This window comes from Narcine bancroftii, chromosome 4 (genome assembly GCF_036971445.1).
Source record: "Narcine bancroftii isolate sNarBan1 chromosome 4, sNarBan1.hap1, whole genome shotgun sequence".
Taxonomy (NCBI): domain Eukaryota; kingdom Metazoa; phylum Chordata; class Chondrichthyes; order Torpediniformes; family Narcinidae; genus Narcine; species Narcine bancroftii.
In genome coordinates, this window is record NC_091472.1 from 61,066,371 (window position 1) to 61,086,962 (window position 20,592).

The window sequence follows — 20,592 nt, forward strand, 5'->3', positions numbered from 1 at the left end:
AATAAATTTCAAGTTTCATGGCTATATGGCTCACAGAAAATAATATTATCCTGACAAAATATGAAGGGATATTTTTATTTCTCATTTGATGAGGAGAACTCAACCCCCTCCCCCCCCCCCAACCATTTTAAGCTGGCAGTTACAAGCATTTTACCCACTGTGTAGTCAACTACATTCAGATGTTTTCAAAGGATATAGCAGTGAAGCCTGCTTTAAACATATTAAGAAACTGCTAACCATGAGATCAGGTTGCCTAGAAACAACCTGATTATTACCAGTCACAGAAGGTTAGGAAGAAATTTTACCTGTTCCATTAGGTCAATTTGTCAAGACACATTAAAGCGACATGAACAAAAAATGCACATATTATCGTCGCCTCAGACAATAACAGAACTGGCCTTTTAAACTGAATTTGAACTGCTTAGCAAACAAAGCATAGTCATTTTTGTTCATTATATATAGTCAAATTTCTAGGACACGCAAAATATCATTATTACATTACTATTCCTCAGGCATGTTCCAAGAGGAAAAAGGAAAATACTAATAGTTGCCTGAAAATCAAAAATGATCGCTATGGCAGCTGTCATCTGCAAATGCCAAGGGCAGAAAAACCATCTCATAATGTATCAGTATTCCACTCAGTTATTCTTCAGCCATGCTGGCAGTTAAACTGCAACATTCAATCAGATATTACCATTAACAATGGCTTTGAAATTTAAAAAAAATCAGTTTTCTTAATTTTACTGACATTAGAAATATTTATTTCTGCATCTCAGGATAACAAAAATTCAATGGCAGTGATACTGTTCAAAAAGTAAAAATACACCAAAATAATTTGGTTTATGGTTTCTTCCAGGGACATTCTATTCAGAATGTGCTCCTCCCATATATATAAAGCTGCAGAGTTATCTTTAAAATTACAATTTTTTTCTGACTAAGGTCATGTTCCCTGCTATTCATTTCAGTGCTTACATTGATCAAAGCACAAATAAAAATCCTTGTTTTCTATTCCCATATTCAGCTTTGACCAGTTTAAAAATTCAGAACTACTGCCACAAAATGGACGTTTCATTATCATTATCACTGATGCTTGGGAAAGGAACTGTTAGAGCCCAACACTTCAGGTGGTGGCAATCTTAGCAAACTAATAGACAAAGAGGATTGATGAAAAAAATGTGTGCAGTGCTGCACTGAGAATAACGAATATTGAACATAAATCTGGAAAAAAGAACCTCAACAATATCTTAGGTTGGTTATAGCACAGAATCCAAAATCTGAACATTCATATCCAAAGTCTGCATTTTATTCCAGGTCAGATGTGGATATGGTGAATTTAGCAAATTAGTGTCTAAAATCAAATGCCAAAGGGACATGACAGGTACTCACAGCTGCTTCACAGAAACTCCCAGCATGGCTGTTGATTTTATCTATACTTTTACATTGGGATGTCAAACAGCAAATTTATTTATGTTAGTTAATCTTCCTGAATTAACCTCAGACATTGCATATCTAACCAAGATCCAAAAAGAGTCAGATTCATGCTTTGGTTGCAGGCCCTTGATCAGAACACATGAATTTCTCTTTTATGTGAACATAATTGTTGTGCATTTGATAATGCAAGCGAGTTTACACATGAGAACAATATGCAGACTTGTTGCAGCCAAACAGATACTTTTGAAAAAAAAAACAATCCTTTATAAAAATAAAGGATTTTTATTTGGAAAGAGAGCCAGGTAGACTGAGAGGGGAGGAAAAGAGTTGGAGAGAAATCTAAGAACAGTATAAGTAAATACAGACAGAAATACTGGGACTACATAGAGATGGGGGTCACCTCAAATTACAAAAAGAACATTGGCTTTAAATCTGTCCACGAGGAATATGATGTGCTTTTCCTGAAGCTCATGATTTGCATCCCCTTGACAAAGAACACGTGTCTGGAAATATTGTGAGGAATTGAAATGGTTTTGCTGCTAGATCCAGGGCAAGTATTCAGGGAAGCAGGCACCCACTCTACATTTGGTCTCTCTGACATGGCAAAGGTCTCCCCAACTTCACAAAATGTGCAGGATAAGATTGAAGGATGTCCAGGTAAAGCTCTGACTCACCTGGATGGTCTGTCTGTGATGTTGGTTGGAAGTGAGGGGGGAAGATGTTGGGACAAATTTTATACTTGCTGCAGTTACAACAGGAAGTGTCGAAATGGATGGAAGGGTGGGTGGGGAGGAGAGAGTGAAACATGGTCTCAGAGAGGCTGATCTATGTGAGAGGAGGTGGGGATGGAGAGAGGGGAAAATATGGCTGCTGGTGCAATCATGCTTAAACTGATGGAAGTGTTGGAAAATAATGTGGAATCTGGGGGCAGAAGGTGTCCTCATTCTGCCTGGAGAAAGGTGTGGTGAGGGCACAAATGTTAGAAATGGAGGAAATATGGGTGCAGGCTTTATCAATGACAATAGGAGGAATTTGTTAAAGAAAAAGGACATTTCAGATTCCTTGAGTGGAAAGCCTCTTCTGGGTAACAAATGCAACTGAAGTGGAGGAATTGCGACCTTGGAAGATGATTATGAATTCTGGTCCATTGTGTATTCATACTTTTAGCAAAATGTAATTTAATAAAAGATACCATGCATTCTTACAACTGGATCCTCAACATCCTCATCAATAGACCCTAATCAGTGAGGATGATGCCATCGCCACCTCCTCACTGGCCATTAACACAGAAGCACCTTAATACTTCATGCTAAGACCCAGTTCTAGTCCATGTACACTTGAGTTTCACTCCAACATAATGTATAAATTTGTTGTTGACATTAAAACTGTTGGCTAAGTAACTGGAAATGATGACTCATTGTGGAGGAAGTACAACAATCATTTGCCCTACATCAACACAGCCGAGGAATAGGAAGGGGAGGTTGAGGTACTTATCTGCATTGATAAGAGAGCAGCTGTAGAGGGGATTAGTACCTTCAAGCTTTTGGCACTCCACATATCAGAAGACCTCCACTAGAACCAGCAGATCCAGACAGCTGCGAAGAAGGCACAACAATGCCTCTACTTTCGATGAAGACAAAGGAGTTTTGGTATTTTGTTGAATATTCTATCAAACACGTTGACATGTGCACCGTAGAAATTTTACATACTGGTGTTATCACAGCTTAGTTATCGAAAGGCCAGGAATTCAGATGGGTGCAGAAAATAGCAAACATAGCCAAGTTCATCATGGACACTGACCTTCTATCAATTTGAGTGTGGGATTGCCTTAAGATGGCACTCAACATCATAAAGGATCCCCATCACCTTGGTCAGAACTTCTCACTACTACCTTTTAAATGAAGGTACATGAAGTTCAGCAACTCTTGGTTCAAGGACAGTTTCTTTGTAATGGCTATCAAGCCATTCCCTCACTATCCTAACCATAAGCCACTCCAGCACCATAAAAATACCTGTCTGCACTATTACATTATTCATTTACAGAACATTTGATTTCTTGCACTAACTCTAACTGTGAATATTTATTATCCATCTTCTTTGGCTTGGCTTCACGGATGAAGATTTATGGAGGGGTATGTCCATGTCTGCTGAAGGCTTGTTGGTGACTGACAAGTCTGATGCGGGACAGGCAGGCACGGTTGCAGCGGTTGCAAGGGAAAATTGGTTGGTTGGGGTTGGGTGTTGGGTTTTTTCTCCTTTGTCTTTTGTCAGTGAGGTGGGCTCTGTGGCCTTCTTCAAAGGAGGTTGCTGCCCACCGAACTGTGAGGCGCCAAGATGCATGGTTGGAGGCGATATCAGCCCCCTGGCGGTGGTCAATGTGGCTTCACTTCCCCCCTCACTTCCAACCAACATCACAGACAGACAATCCAGGTGAGTCAGAGCTTTACCTGGACATCCTTCAATCTTATCCTGCACATTTTGTGAAGTTGGGGAGACCTTTACCATGTCAGAGTGACCAAATGTAGACTGGGTGCCTGCTTCCCTGAACACTTGGCCTGGGTCTAGCAGCAAAACCATTTCAATTCCTCACAATATTTCCAGACACGTATTCTTTGTCAAGGGGATGCTAATCATGAGCTTCAGGAAAGGCACATCATATTCCTCGTGGACAGATTTAAAGCCAATGTTCTTTTTGTAATTTGAGGTGACCCCCATCTCTATGTAGTCCCAGTGTTTCTGTCTGTATTTACTTATACTGTTCTTAGATTTCTCTCCAACTCTTCTCCTCCCCTCCCAATCTACCTGGCTCTCTACCTCTCCCATCTTTTGTCCAATACCATCACATCCCTTGTTTATTTCCCCTTCATATGTTCAATATCACTTATTCTTTAGTGCATTTAATGACACTTCCTGCTCATTCATGCTGCTAATCCACTGAGAACAGAAACATGGCCCTTCTAGTCTGTGCAGAAGTTTTGTTTTGCCTAATCCCACTGACCTGCACCGAGACCATACCCCTCCATAGCTCTTCCATCCATGTACCTGACCAAATTCTTCTTAAATGTTAAAAATGTTACACTCCCACCACTCTCTGTGTGAAGAAGTTCCCCTTCGTGTATCCCTTAAACTTTTCACCTTTCACTCTGAACCTATGTCCTCTGATTTGTATCTCACTTACCCTCAGTAGATAAAGCCTATCTATCTATCTCTAAATTTTTAAATACCTCTATCAAATCTCTCCTCATTCTTCTATGCTCCAGGGAATAAAGTCCTATCCTGTTTAACCTTTCCCTGTAATTCAGTTCCTGAAGTCTGGGCAACATCCGTGTAAATTTTCTCTGCACTCTTTCTATCTTGACTGTAGTTAGGTGATTAAAATACACACAATACCCCAAATTTGAACTCACCTTACTCAAATTTACCATAACATCCCAATTCCTATATGCCAAAAACTCCCTTTACAACCTTATCCACTGGTGATGCCACTTTCAGAGAATGATGTGTCTGTATTCCCAGATCCCTCTGTTCTACCACACTCCACAGTGCCCTCCCATTCACCGTGTATGTCCTTTCCTGCTTTGTCCTTCCAAAATGCAACACCCCTCACTTGTCTGAATTAAATTCCACCTGCCATTTTTCAGCTAGTCCAGATCCCTAGTCAGATTCTGGCTATCCAAATAATCGCATATCCAATCTCTTAGAACACCTTCTAATAATTCAACTACTACTGATGTCAGGCTCACCGGCCTATAATTTCCAGGGTTACTTTTGGAGGCTTTTTTTAAGCAACAGAAAAATATGAGCTACCCACCAATCCTCTGACAACACATACGTTGCTAAGGACATTTTAGATATTTCTGCCAGAGCCCCTGCAAATTTTACACTAGCCTCAAGGTCCGATGGAATATTGTGTCAGGCCCTAGGGATTATCCACTGTTATTTGCTTTAAGACTGCAAACTCTTTCTCCTCTTTAATCAGTATAGGTACCATGACCTCACTGCTTGTTTTCTTTACTTCGCTCAACTCTGTGCCTGTTCCCAGATGAATATTGATTAAAAAAAAACATTTATGATCTCCCCCATTTCTTTCAGCTTCATACAAAGCTGATCACTCTGATCTTCAAGGGGACCATTTTTGTCCCTTACTATCCTTTTTCTCTCAATATACCTGTAGAAACCATGAGAATTTTCTTTCATATTGTCTGCCAAAGCAACCTCGTGTCTTATTTTAGCCTTCCTGATTTATTTCATGAGGTTTTCCTTGCATTTTTTATACTCCTCAAGTACCTCATTTGCTCAATGTTGCCTATACCTTCCATACACCTCATTATTCTTCTGAACTAGATCCCCAATATCCCTTGAAAACCAAGGTTCCCTTTGCCTGCTAACCTTGCCTTTAATCATGGCAAGAACATACAAATGTTGTACTCTCAAAATTTCACCTTTGAAGGTCCTCCATTTACGTTTCACATCCTTGCCGGAAAACAAGTTATCCCAATCCACGCATTCTAGATCCTTCCACATTTCCTCGAAATTAGCCTTCCTCCAATTTAGAATCTCAACCTGAGGCCCAGACCTATCCTTCTCCATAATTAACTTGATATTAATGGCATTATGATCAATGGACCCAAAATGTTCCCCTACACATACTCTTGTCACCTGTCTTGTTCCCTAATAGGAGATTGAGTATTGCATTCTCTCTAGTGGGTACTTCTATATATTGATTTAGAAAACTTTACTGAACACATTTGACAAATTCGAAGCCTTCCAGCCCTTTTACAGTATGGGAGTCCCAGTCAATACATGGAAAATTAAAATCCCCTATCACAACCTCATGTTTCCTGCAGCTGTCTGCTATCTCTCTACAGATTTTCTCCTCAAATTCTTGTTGACTATTGAGCAGTCAATAATACAACCCCATCAGTGTGCTCATACCCTTCCTTTTCCTCAGCTTCACTAATATAACTTCAGTAGACTAGCACTCGAGTCTGTCTTGCCTGAACACCTCTATGATATTTTCCCTGACTAGCAATACGATGGAAATCCAGAATATTGAGCTTCCAGTCCTGCCCCTTCTGCAGCCAAATTTCACTAATGGCCATAAAATATCATAATCCATGCTATAAGATCATCTGTCTTTCCTACAATACTCCTTGAACTTTAGAAAAATTCCACCCTGTGCAACCCAGTGCCTTCCAACAGTGCATGCAGTTTTCATATCATCTTTTACCCCCGCCTCTCCTCCTCCTGCTGCTCTGGCCCTCTGGTTCCCAGCACCCTGCAAATCTAGTTTAAGACCACCAAGCAGTACGAGCACACCATCCTGCAAGGATATTAGTTACCCTCCCATTCAGATGCAAACCATCCTGTTGCAACAGGTCCCACCTTCCCAGAAAGAGAGCCCCAGAGATCCAGAAAACTAAAGCTCTCCTTCTTTAGCCACCTGTTAAGCTGCATTAGCCTTCTAGTTCTAACCTCACTGGAACATGGCCCGCATAGCAATCCTGAGATCACATCCCCTAAATCCCTGAACTCTTCTTGCAGCACCTTTTCACCTTTCCTACCCACCTCATTGGTCCTTATATGGACCACAGTATCTGGCTGCTTAGATTGAGTTCACCCTCCCTCCTGAGAATGCCGCGAATTTTATCTGAAATATCTCAGACTCTGGCACCAGGGAGGCAACATACTATCTGGGATATTCAATCACTTCCACAGAACTCTTACCTGTCCCCCCCGACTATGGAATCCCTATCACTACTGTCCCTTGTATGCATGCCAAGGTACTTTATGCTTTCCGTTCTCTCCAAGATGGAATCATTGATGTGCAGTGGAGAATGGTGGCCCTTTGTCCTCCTGAAATTCACAATGATTTCCTTTGCCTTGTCCACATGGAGACTCAGATTTTTTTTCACTAATGGCTAAATATCATAATCCATGCTATAAGATCATCTGTCTTGTCTTTCCTACAATTTTACGAGTCTGTCAACCTCTTTTCTGTAATGTGATTCATCATTTTTGTTGATTAGGCCAAATACGGTTGTATCATCTGCAAATCTGATGAGGCAGTTGGAACTGAACCTAGCAGTGGAGTCGTGAATCAGCATTATGAACAGTTGCAGGCTGAGCACACAGCTCGATGAGCGCCAGTGCTCAACATGGTCGGGGTCGAGGTTTTGGTGCTATCAAGGATGGATAATGGTCTTTCCATCCAGAATCCAGTGCAGAAAGTGAAGGTGAGTCCCAAGGAGGACAGCTTATGCACTAGCCTCTGAGATATCATCATTTTGAATGCCATTGAACAATAGCCTGGCATATGAGGTATCATACTCGAGGGTAAAGTGAAGGGTCAAAGCTATTGCATCATCTGTGGACCATTTTGAATATTTCTGGAAGGTGTGCATTGATGTGTTCTATCACCAGCTGGTCAAAGCCCTTCATAGTCGTAGACAACAATGCCACTGAGCCGTAGCCAGTTAGTCTGGCTATCGTCGTTTTGTTGAGCATTGAGATGATGGTGGCTTCCTTGAAATCTGTGGTGACAGTGAGATGTTGTAGATGTGACCTCCTTAAGCTGGGCTACATGGGTCTACAGCACCCGACCAGGTACATTATTTGAACCTGCTGCTTTGTGTGGGTTCACCCTGGATAATTACCTCAGCTATGCAGGATGCCTGTTCTTCATGGGGAGATGAGGATTTCAGAGAAACAGGCCATTCTGATGGAGTTCTCTATGACTCAATCCATCTTATAATATTCCATAGATATTCTGATAACCAGCAAACTGCATATTCACCAATCACAGTGCTAGTTTTCACATGCTCTCAAATGCAACTCCCACAAAAGAGACAGTGCTCCAGTTGATCAACAGGCTTTATGACTGCAAACAGCTTGTTCTACCCAAATGGCTTCAATGATGCCCATCCAAGGCTCCCTGGTGGCAAATGAGAAAAGCAGTTCCAATGTCAAAAATATTAGTTAGCCCATACTCGGGTCAATGTTGCAGTCATTACCCATCCATTTGAAGATTGATATGATGTGATTACTGGTTTGAAAAGGCCAGATTGACAAGTATCCATCAAAATCACTACTATTGAAGAATATGAGAAATACCAGATTTGAACCAGCAAAAAAAAAAAATGTGCTTGGCTAAAGGTGATTCCTCAAAACCCTTGGGATATCCACCTCCACTCATGTGCTCAAATGCAGTCACCAATTTTTCATGGACTAGGTTAACCTCAGCCATGTGGCTGATTGTAGGATGCTTTGGTCCAAGCTTTGGTATAAGCTGAGGTCAATGGCCCTTTCCCACATTTGAGCAATTCTGGTGGTAGCAGCTGCATCTTATGCAAAGCCAGGAGGTTTCAGTGGATTGCTGAGCTCTACAGAGAGCTCTATTTTGAGCAGTTGTCCTAATTCGGATTAGAGAGACACACTGGATTTTGTCTGTCTTCCAGAAAGAAAAACCTACAAGTTATGGTGATAACTACTGGCAGATTCTCAGAAGTTCCAGTCAAATATGTTTGAAATGACAAAATTTCTCAATTTGTGCTACTGCCTTCATTAGAATGCAGGTTTGCATCACGAAACACAGTGCAGCTCTTATATATTCCAGATCTCCTTTACAAACTGATGACGCTCAACTGTCTCGGCCCAAAGTTTTTTCTTCACCACTATTAGTGTTTTGCCCCTCTTTTATTTCTTTCAGTGTGTGTATCTGCAATAATGCCTGCTTCAAGTGGAATAATTGTGGCAGATATTTTGGCTTTGGAATTTCTTGTTCTGTGAAGAGTTGAAATCATGAATTATGGTTAAATAAACATATATTTTCATTTGTATGTATTTGAATTACTGTGTATTCTTTATATTTTGTCAATGCACACAGCCAGGTTGAGTTAATATGTTATCTATGTTGCTAATAAAGCAATGCATGCCACTGCCTTTGGCTTTCAAATTCTAACAATTAAAACTTTTAAAAATATATTATACAATCAAATCATTGATAATTGATCTTAATGACAATGCATTTTGCACACCCTAACTGGATACTAGCTTGAACATCAAATGTGTATCTGGATTTTGAGATCGAAGTAATGGCAAGGCTATCAGTATTCACTCTTATTCAGAAGTGAACTGAATAGCAACTTATGACATTTATAGATGATGGCAAAACTTAGCTGATGCTCAATTTTACAACACTTTTTGAATTTCACTGAGCATTTTGCCAAGAAATACTTCATTTATATCCAGAATCGGAATTAAATCCGTTTTTTTCTTACCCATTAAATATGTCAAGAAAAGGTCTTGCCTTGTTCCTTTCTTATTTCATGCCATCATAACAATAAATACAAAACAACTACTGTACATTTTGGCCTCTAAGTTGAGTCTTGGAAACCCTCAAAAATCAATCAAAAATAGTAGGTCTACTTATACACCAGATATAAAAAGGAGACCTTAAATTCAACCAAAATAAATAATTGACAACTCGACCTTTGAAAAACTAAATAAAAACAACTAGAGGTAATTCCTGACTTGCGATACATCCATCCATACATACGACTGAAATTTTAAAAACAATATATAAAGAAAAAATATAAAATTTACATGGATTATGTTGTATTTGACAAACAATAACAGGGATACGGGGCATGTAAGAGACAAAATATGCATACTTACCTTATTAGTTAGCGTCCCGGGCTCCGTAGGCTGGGCGCGGCCATGGCGAAACAGATTATCTACTCTTTATTGCAGGTGGATTGTTTGTATCAATGCAATTAATTATTTTTAATGAAATAATGTACAATAATTATGCACATTTATTAGTTGTAAAAAAACTATTCTTTGATACTTTAGGGAAATAAATCTCATTCTTGTCTACTATGTTATATGTGTCTCGAGACTCACAGGTGAGCTGGATGATTCGATATTGATTTGAGATAAGGCCAAAAAGCCATTAAATTTCATCAAACAACAATCTCAAAGACTAAAACTGAAATGATCTCCAACATTAACCTAGACACCAACTTTGAGTCACCATTCTTTCACGATGATTTTCAGCGTGAAGTACTGGATTGCATAAATATAGTATAAGAAGAACTATTTAGAGTTTTATCATCCTTGAAAATGGAGAAACAAACCTGGTTCAAATATTGGTAGGCTATTAAAGAAATAACTTGAAAATTGTGGAGGCACTCACAATATATTTTTTTCTAATCTTCTCTGGCTAGACGAATACTGCAAGAGGTATGGAGAACTGTTCAATTTGCACATTTCTAAATTGTGCAATTGTAGTGGGCCGAGTGGCCCAATAGCACAGTGGGCTAAATCGTCACCAGTCGGGCTCGCCGAGCTGTCACCACTCATTCACCTGGCCAGGGGGCTGTGCATAGCGCTGTGGTCTAGGTCGCAGTGAACTGAGGAGTAGAGTACTCACCTTCAAGATGGCACGGGGTTCCCGTCATCTTTACTTTAAAACACATCCTGCAGGTGAGTTGCAGGCATGGGGTGATGTCACTTCTGGTTCCAGAAGTGATTTAAAAGAGGAGGCAAATTTAAATAAAGAGGCTTTTGCTGACTAACAATGTATATGGTGAATTCATTTAGTAGCTCTACTGGAGTAGGCTCTATAATTGGTGACTCTGACTGCAAGACTCAGCCGAAGCTTGAATCCACAGTCAACATGGATGCTATAAGAACAACAGCAGCAGCTGCTGCCACAGCTGCAGTTAATGCAGTAGGTGTTCACCTGTCCACTTTCTGGGCCCACCTGCCTCGAGTGTGGCTGAACCAGGCTGAGACCCAGTTCAACCTTCAATGAATAACAGCTAAAGGCACGAAGTTTTGGCTACAGCAGCTAAAGTAAGTGAATTATTAGCCACCCCCCAGCAGTAAACCAATACACAGGATTCTGGCAATTCCTCCTGGATACCCTGGAATTAACCAAGCACGAACGGAGCATGTGGCTTTTGAACATGGAGGGGTTAGGTGACAGGAATCCATCCGATTTAGTGAATGAAATGCTCATGCTAGCAGATGGTCATTCCAATTGCTTTCTTTTTGAGACCTTATTTCTGGTGAAGCTCCCAGGTCATGTCTCCATACCAATAGCAAACATGGATTTCATAATGTCAAACATGATGTGGACCGGGAGGCTGACAGATTACTGCACACTAAGGCAAGAGTCTGCCCACATACAGCCATGTTCTCGGCAGAGACAGCTCCTGTTCCCTGCGCACCACCCGTATCTGCAGTTCAAACAAAAAGGGACAAACATACTGACAGGTGCTAAGAATAGTATTTTTACCACCACTGGTGGGAGGAAAAATGCCCTTAGATGTGTGTCCCCATGTGGCTATCATGGCAGCAGTGGCAAGCCTGAAATGTAGTCAGGAAATGACAAAGCCAGCTACCAGTAGTGGCCTCAGCAGCTACCACGAATACTGGCCTCCTCAATCTTCATGATGACGCTCATATGTACAAATTTCTCATAGACACAGATGCTGAGATAATTTTACTCCCATCAACATATTTTGAAAAGACCTTTATAAGTGACAGGGACTCGCCATTCAAGCTGCGAATGGGACTTCCATCCCCAGCTTTGTCATGCAACATGTCACAAGTAAGATAGAGAGGCAGCATTCCATTGGAATTTCATTTTGGCTTCTGTTGTACAGCCCATCTTGGGTGCAGATTTCCTATGGGCCCACGACCTGATAGTTGACGTTAAGCGAAAGAAACAAGTCAACACTACTACGTTCCAAATACCCTTTGATAAACAGCAAACGACAAATCTCCCTACTCGGGGTGCATGCTCGATGCACTGATACCTATACCGCCCTGCTGATGAATTTCCTGGTGTGCTCGCTCCTAAATTCAATTCCTCAACAATTGGCCATGGTGTGTTCGATTACATTGACATCTCGGGCCGTCCAATTTACGCCAAGGCTCGTCATCTCCCGCCTGATAAACTACAGCAGGCCAAGGCAGAATTTACTGCCATGGTGGAATTGGGTATCATTCGGCATTCCAACAGCCTTGGGCATCACCATTACACATGGTGCCCAAGAACACAGGTGGGTGGAGACCCTGTGGCAACTACCACAGGTTCAACAATGCACATACAAGATTTTGCTGCCCGCCTGTACAATTGGCATGTCTTTTCCAAGGTCAACCTGGTCAAGGGATATCATTAAACTTCAGTCCATCCAGGTGACATTGCCAAAATGGCAATTATTACTCCTTTCGGGGTTTTGAATTCCTCAGGATGCCATTTGGTTTGAAGAATACTGCTCAAACGTTCCAGCGGCTCATGGATGCTTTTGGAGGGATTTAGAATTCACTTACATATACTTAGATGACATCCTCATCACCAGTCAAAATGAGCAAGATCACCAACTGCACTTACACCACCTGTTCCAACGGCTAGATGTACTAGGACTTACCGACAACCCTAGCAAATGCCAGTTTGGCAGATCAACAATCGATTTCCTAGGGTACAAGATCACGGCAGAAAGTGTGTTTCCCTTATCCACCAAAGCGGACGTTGTACGTGCTTTCCTGAAACCTACCATGGTTAAAGGAGTGCAGAAATTCTTGGGCATGGTGAATTTCTATCACAGTTTCATTCTGGCAGCCGCCGACATTTTTGGCCCACTACCCCTATGGACCTGTCAGTGGACCCTACTACCCCTATTCACTGTCTCCAGCTCAGGAGATGAGGGTGTCTACCTGCACGTGCAGCCGGTTCATCTCTTTTGGGCAATGATTCTGGGGGGGTTGGTGTAGCAGGCCGAGCAGCTGCAGAGCGCAGTGGGCTGAACATCACCTGTGCAGCTTGCCAAGTGGCCGTGCAGCACTGCAGGCTTAGTCGCCGCTCACTCACCTGGCCGGGGTGATGTGCACGCACAGCAATGCAGGCTATGTCATGGCACACTGGAGGTTCAGTACTCGCCTTCAAGATGACGTATTTACTTTAAGACACGCATCCTGCAGGTGAGTTGCAGCCACAGGGTGATATCACTTCCAGTCCCGGGTATACGGGCCGGAAGGGATTTAAAAGAGGAGGCAAATTTAAATAAATTGGCTTTTGCTGACTAACACACTGTCTCGGGAATTCATTTTGTAGCTCTACTGGAGTAGTCGCTACAAAATAATATTTGCTGCCCAAGTGGGACAAACTATCCCATTAAGTCCTTGTGTAAATATTTCTCGAGCTGCCATTTAGATGCCCTCATACTTAAGTGCAGTCTATAGTTTCAATTGCATTTTTAAAAATAATTTTGCAATTAAAAATAAAATTGTTGCCCAAACAGTGCAAAATTAAGTTTGTTTTTATTTTACATGGTTATAGAGTCAAAATTATGCACTTGGAGGCAGATTGCATAAAACAACAGATCTTTTTTGGCAGCTATTAAATTGTTCATCTAACTTCCATCTGGGTGCTAACTTGGAGCACACATTCTCAATCTCTGCTCATGCATCTCTCCTTATTCTCCAACTTAAATCTCACAATTCAAATTATTCCCTCAATTCCTGAAACAATATTCTTCACACATACACAACTTTTTCATATTTCTTCACCTCATTTTTGACATACACCATCAATGCTACCCTGGTCAAATTTGCAGACAAGTTAGTTCAGAACTGCATAAATATATCTGACCATGTAAATTTAAAACTGAATATTTTTTTAACTCAGAAAACATTCACATTTCAGATTCATTATCTGCAAAAAAAAGGCAAAACCTTTCTGATAATCCCAAGGGACTGAAATTGTCTTCATCCATTTAATGAGATTGGTGATTTTTTTTAAGGTCTTGCATGTTTCCTGACTATCTCATGACTGTCATATTTCTTTATTGTAATTGGACCCAAGGGCAAACTGAAGCATTAAAACTCTGGTCCTGCTGGAAACATTCATAGCTACCAGAAACCACAGGAGAGGAGACATTCAGCCATGAATGGTTAACTCCTGTACCACCACAACCCTTAAAACATAGATAGTCCTCAAATTTTAGATATGTACAATTAGCAAATACGATAATTCTTCCTTAAAGCAATGAAAAAAACCCAAAATAGTCACAATGTTAACTTGTCAGCAGCTCATTTCTTAACATATTTTGATTATTAAATATCCTTTGCTAGAATAACACAATAATTTGCAGGTACTATATATATTTTTCAACTGTTCAAAAATTCTTTTTATATGCAAAACAAACAATTATTCATTGCAACACAGAATTGGGAAGTCAGTAGAGCTTGTTAAAGCATTCCTTTCAACATCCTGATAAAATTCTGCACAATTCAAATGAATGTCACTGGATATGAAAAACAACACCCTCAAAATAAAGCTACTTTTATAACTCAGAGTTTCTCTCACAATTATTACCAAAAGAGAAAATAAAATCATAAAAATTCAAAAATGCAATTGCACAATCAATTTTCAAGATAATTTACAAACAACTTTTATACTGAAAAGAAAGGGTTCCTGCATCTTCCCTTTAAAACAATTGGGGTTTCTGAAAAATGCACTTAAAAATAAACAATCAGCTACTCATATGCAGTACACCAACACTAAGAACATCAAGGCACGAATGGAAGAAGCAAATAAACAAAAAAATGAACTTGTCATTAGAAAAAAACCTGTACAATTAAAGAAATTCTAGATAAAAGGAAGATAAATGTGAGAGAAAAAAACATCTTACCAGTCCTGTAGATGTTGCTGGAGATAACTCCTTGGGAATGAAAAAAATCTTAATTAGTTAATCCTTGCTGAGACTTTTTAATAACTTATAACAGTATCATACACAAAAACAAGCAACTTTAAAAGACATGTGAATTGAAATAATAATATAAATTTTAAATTCTCAACTCCGGTGATTTACTTGCCTTCTAATAGAAATTGCTAAAATTATGAAGCTTTTCACAAAGGTGAACAGGAAATGTCTTATTTTCTAGAACGCAATATAAGTAATGATTGATCATCAAATTGGTGCCATTACTGAGATAGGGAAAAGAAATTAGAAGAAATATTTCTCACACGAAAAAATTAAGAGAGATAAAATTGTGTCTTGTAAGGAAAGAAAAAGACAACATTTCAACTAAGAGGAGGAAACGGAGCATTAACCGGAGGTTAAAGAGCCAACAACATTGTCAGCATGGACAAAAGAGGCCAAATGTATTCTCTGCACAATAATCCCTTGTGTTTTACAGCTGAGTACTTAATATTCATAGCTTAAACTTTTCACTTTTATATTCAAGTCAATGTTTAATTTTAGCACTCCAGTGATTTCATTTTTTTGTAAATAATGTGTTCATAAAACAAAACTAAATACTTATAATATTCTCATATGTCAAATTAATAACCACTGATTCCAAAACTAATGTCAAGCGATTATTATTTTGACATAAACACAATAGACATTTCATATTTCCAAGTTTCCAAGTCCAATCTGAATTATTTTGATATAATTAGCTATGTAAGTAAATTGCTATCGTCTTATTTTTGGGGTATTATTTTCACACTATCCCTTTATTTCTGGAAAAAATAACTGTGGCAGCACACATCTCTGCAAGCGAACAGGTCCTGTTGTACTGCCGTGCTTGCGGGGCAGCTGCAGAAGATGGCACCGTTGAGGCTTGCTCATTGCCTTGTGGCTTAGGCCACAGCTCATGCCCCGGGCAACGGGATGACATCACCGCTGCACGAGAGCAGAACTCTCGTGAGACTTAAAAGGGCGCGCGCGAAATTCAAAACAGTTCTACTGGAAACCCCACCGAGTTCAGTGGTGTGCTTTCTGTGCTGTAGCAGCCGCTATATTGGTGACCCCGCAGAGCCCAGACGTTATCTGGTCTCCCAACATGGATTTGTCGGCGATCAGTGCTGTCTCCAGGAAATTCCCATCCCTTTTGGACCCATCAACCCCACACGTGGTTCGGACAGGCAGTTTCATCTTCAGCAGATCACTTTGGACTCCACCATGTTCTACCATGTGGTGAGCACCCTTGAAGAGGAAACTGCGGCCAGAGTGGATGACCTGATCCACGATCCTCCAGAGGAGGTCAAGTATATCACCCTTAAAGCCCTCCTCCTCAGCACCTTCAATCTCTCCCATTGGCAGCATGCAGCCAGGCTGATGTACCTTGACGGCCTGGTGGACAGAGCACCGTCAGCCTTAATGGATGAAATGCTCGAACTGGCAGAAGGTCACAAACCCTACCTGATGTTTGAGCAACCCTTCCTCGAACAAATGCCAGAAGACATCCAGCTCCTATTAGTGGACGAGGACTTCTCGGACCCCAAGAAGGTCGCAACCTGCACCGACATGTTGTGGCAAATAAAACGAGAGAACGAGGTGGCCATGAAGCAGATTGCCCACCCTGAACCCAGCCGACCACAGAAGATGGAGGATCACCAATCCACCTGGTGTTTCTATCACCAACGCTGGGGAGCTCAAGCCCACAAGTGCAGCCAACCCTGCTCATACCAGGGAAATAACCAGGCCAGCCACCGCTGATGGGTGCGATGGCTGGCCACACGAACACCCTTTTACATGTGGTGGACAAGACCAATGGACAGCGTTTCCTGGTGAACACCGAAGCAGAGTTGAGCATGCTGCCCCTGACCACCCTTGAATCCTGCACGAGAGCACAAGGCAGTGTGGGCAGTGAACGGCACCAACATAAAGACCTCCGGCACATGGACTATTCAGGTACATCTCGGGCCAGATTAATACTGCTGGAAGTTCCTACTGGCCACTGTGAGAACTGCGCTGTTAGGAGCTGACTTCCTCAGATCGCACAGCCTACTGGTCGACCTGAAGGGAAAGAGGCTCATGCATGCCCGTACCTTCCAGACCCTATGTCTCGAGCTGCCCAGCGGACACAGCCAGGGGAAAGCGATAGACTGCACGCTCAGGAACGAGTACTCCCGCATTCTAGACGAGTACTCTGCCATCTTACGGCCATAATTCACTGCCACCATGCCTCAGCACGGTATCCATCACCACATCACCACACAGGGCCCTCCACTCCACGAAAAGGCCAGATGACTGCCGCCGGATAAGCGGCAGTTAGCGAAAGAGGAGTTATCCCACCTCCAGGAGCTCAGCATAGTTCGCAGGTCGGACAGCCCCTGGGTCTTTCCCCTACACATGGTTCCAAAGACCTCTGGGGGTTGACTCCTGTATGGGGACTACTGTCAGCTCAATGATGTAACCATGCCTGATTGATACCCCATCCCCCACATTCAGGACTTCTCGACCAACTTACACGGCGCCAAGGTTTTCTTCAAGGTCGACTTGTTAAAAGGCTACCATCAGATCCACGTACACCAGGATGACATTGGCAAAACCACCATCATCACCCCGTTCGGCCTCTTCAAATTCCTTCAGATGCCCTTTGGCTTGAAGAAAGCAGCCCAAATCTACCAGTGGCTCATGGATGCAGTGGGTAGAGATGTAGACTTCGTGTTCATCTATCTCGATGACATCCTCATCGCCAGTCGAGATCACAATGAGCACAAGACCTATCTCTGCACACTGTTCGTCCGCCTGGCTGAATTCGGCCTCACCGTCAATGTGGCGAAATGGCTACAGTTCCTGGGCAATACTATCACCGCAGATGGGGCAACACTGTCACGAGACAAGGTCTAGGCCATACAACTGTTCCCCAGGTCAGACACCCTTAAAGGCTTGCAGCAGTTGACCAGGATGGATAACTTCTACCACCGCTTCATCCTGGAGGCCACATGCATAATGCACCCATTTTTTGCCCTGATCTCAGCCAAACAAAAGACACTTGAGTGGTCAAAAGAGGATGAGACACCCTTCATGCAGTCCATGGCCATCCTCGCGAGCTCCACCGTACTGGCCCACCCACGACCTTATGCCCACACAGCACTCTCGGTGGACGCGTCCGCCACAGCCATCGGGGGCATCCTAGAGCAAGAGGTCTAGTGGTTCCCCCGGCATTCTTCAGCCGGCACCTCCGACCACCCGAGCTAAAGTACAGTGTGTTCGATAGGGAGCTCCTGGCCTTGTACCTCTTGATCAGGCACCTGCTATTTCCTGGAGGGCAGCCCTTTCATCGTCTTCATGGACCACAAGCCGCTTGTTCAGGCCCTCACCATGGCTAAGGATCCCTGGTTGGCGCACCAGAAGTGACACCTTTCCTACATCTCGGAGTTCACCACTGACATCCGACACCGGGCGGGTAAGGACAACGTCATTGCCGACGTGCTCTCCAGACCCACCATCCCCAACTTGCCCCCTGACCTGAACTACGTCCAATTAGCTCAGGCCCAGAGGGAGGATGCAGAGATGCAGGCCTTCTGAACCGCCATCACTGGCCTGCGCCTCGAGGACCTGAAGCTGCCGGGCAGCCGCGATACAGTCCTGTGCGATGTCTCGACCGTCTCGCCGCGACCAGTAGTCCCCCCACAGTGGAGGCAGGAAGCATTCCAGATGATTCACGAGCTGGCCCACCCCTCAGTTAAGATATCGGTGTACATGGTGGCGGAATGTTTAGTCTGGCACGGATTTAAAAAATAAGATTATGAGAGCTGGATGGTCCACTCAGAGGAATAGGCCATCAGCACTTACTAATTGCCAGCACTTCATTGGTCTTTGGTACTTGCAGTAAACCACATGTTTTGTTGAGTCTCGTGCAGTGGTTCTCAACCTTTTTCTTTCCATTCACATAGCACTTTAAGTAATCCTTATGTAGTCGGGGCTCTGTGATTAGTAAGGGATTAATTACTTAAGGAGGTATGTGATTGGGTAGGGAAGGTTGACAATCACTGCTCTTGACCCAATTATTACTAACATATTTTGATTGAGAAAAACTGTCATTGGCCCATTTCCTTTGGAGTTATGAAACTGTACACATAACAAGTCAATTAAGTACAATTAAAACAGTGGTTTTCAAACTTTTTCTTTCCATCCACATACACCTTAAGCAATCCCTTACTAATCACAGAGCACCAATGGCACAGCGAATACTTTAAGTACTATGTGAGTGGAAAAAAAAGGTTGAGAATCACTGGTCTCGTGCTTCACAAAGAATTTTGTGGCATTTCACAAAGGATTTTAAAAAATTAATATCTGTTAATTTTAATCTATTTTCATGGGATTAAAAACATCATCCACTGATCAATAAATATTCTTATTTGAATGCAAGTTAAAAAAAAAGATAATACCAAAAAGAGGTAATAATATAAAGGCAAGTAGTCCTCCAAGCTAAGTACTGTTGTGATTACGAGCAGTGAAAGAGTGACAGTCAGGACACAAAAAATACTTGCGGAGAGGGAATAGGATTAAAGAAAATCAACTCAACCCATGCATTATATTCAACTTTTCAGTCACTCTACAATCTCTACATAACTTGCCATCACCAGTCACTTATTTTTACAATCCCCTCTGCACATTAACCTTTCATCCTGGTTTTCATTTTACATGCTGAAGATGTAGAGATGCATCTATCACTTCAGGAGAAGCAAGTTCAAATTTCCTGATGTCACAGACCCATTAATTATCTCAGATACCAGCAAAGGGTGTATTTTAGAGATGCAGTAAAAGTCCAAAAATTTGGATGCCAGAAATCCAAACCTCCAAAGAATCCGGATTTCTCAAAAACTCTCATCTGAAATCTGGACCACCCAAGAATCCAGACTTCTCAAAAATTCTTGGCTTTTGTGCGCATATGTGTGTGCTTGTGTTAGCACCACAGATGCACAGCAGCAATGAGCAACCTCGCGGAAGTAGCGGAAATGTAAGAAAAACTATTTGTTTTTGTTCTTTGAATTATGGGTTACATTAAGAAATGGCAAGGGTAAAGAGACCCTCTTGGCAGTTATATACAGGCCCCCAAACAGCAGGCGGGAAGTGGGCTGTGAGTTACAGCTGGAAATAGAAATAGCATGCCAGAGGGAAAATGTCAAAATAATTATGGGGGATTTGAACATAAGAGGAGGAAGTCAGGAAGGTACTGAATCCCAGGAGAGAGTGTTTGTAGAATGCCTTACAGGATGGCTTTTTGGAACAGCTTGTCAATAAGCCCACCAGGGGATCAGCGGTTTTGGATTGGGTGGTGTGTAAATAACCTGAGGCGATTAGGGAACTAAAGATAATGCAACCCTTAGGAAGTAGTCGTCATTGAGTTTTC

The 20,592-nt window shown here is 42.0% G+C and overlaps 1 protein-coding gene across 17 annotated transcripts in view; it reads right to left on the reverse strand.

Annotated features, from left to right (window-relative positions):
• The window catches only part of nrxn1a (neurexin 1a), a 1,705,359-nt gene that overhangs the window by 1,310,495 nt on the left and 374,272 nt on the right, over positions 1-20,592 (reverse strand). For all 17 annotated transcript variants that reach the window (XM_069931396.1, XM_069931400.1, XM_069931399.1 and 14 more), the window contains one exon: positions 15,135-15,164. In XM_069931396.1, coding sequence (XP_069787497.1) covers positions 15,135-15,164 — 30 coding nt within the window. The remainder of the gene's footprint in view (positions 1-15,134; positions 15,165-20,592) is intronic.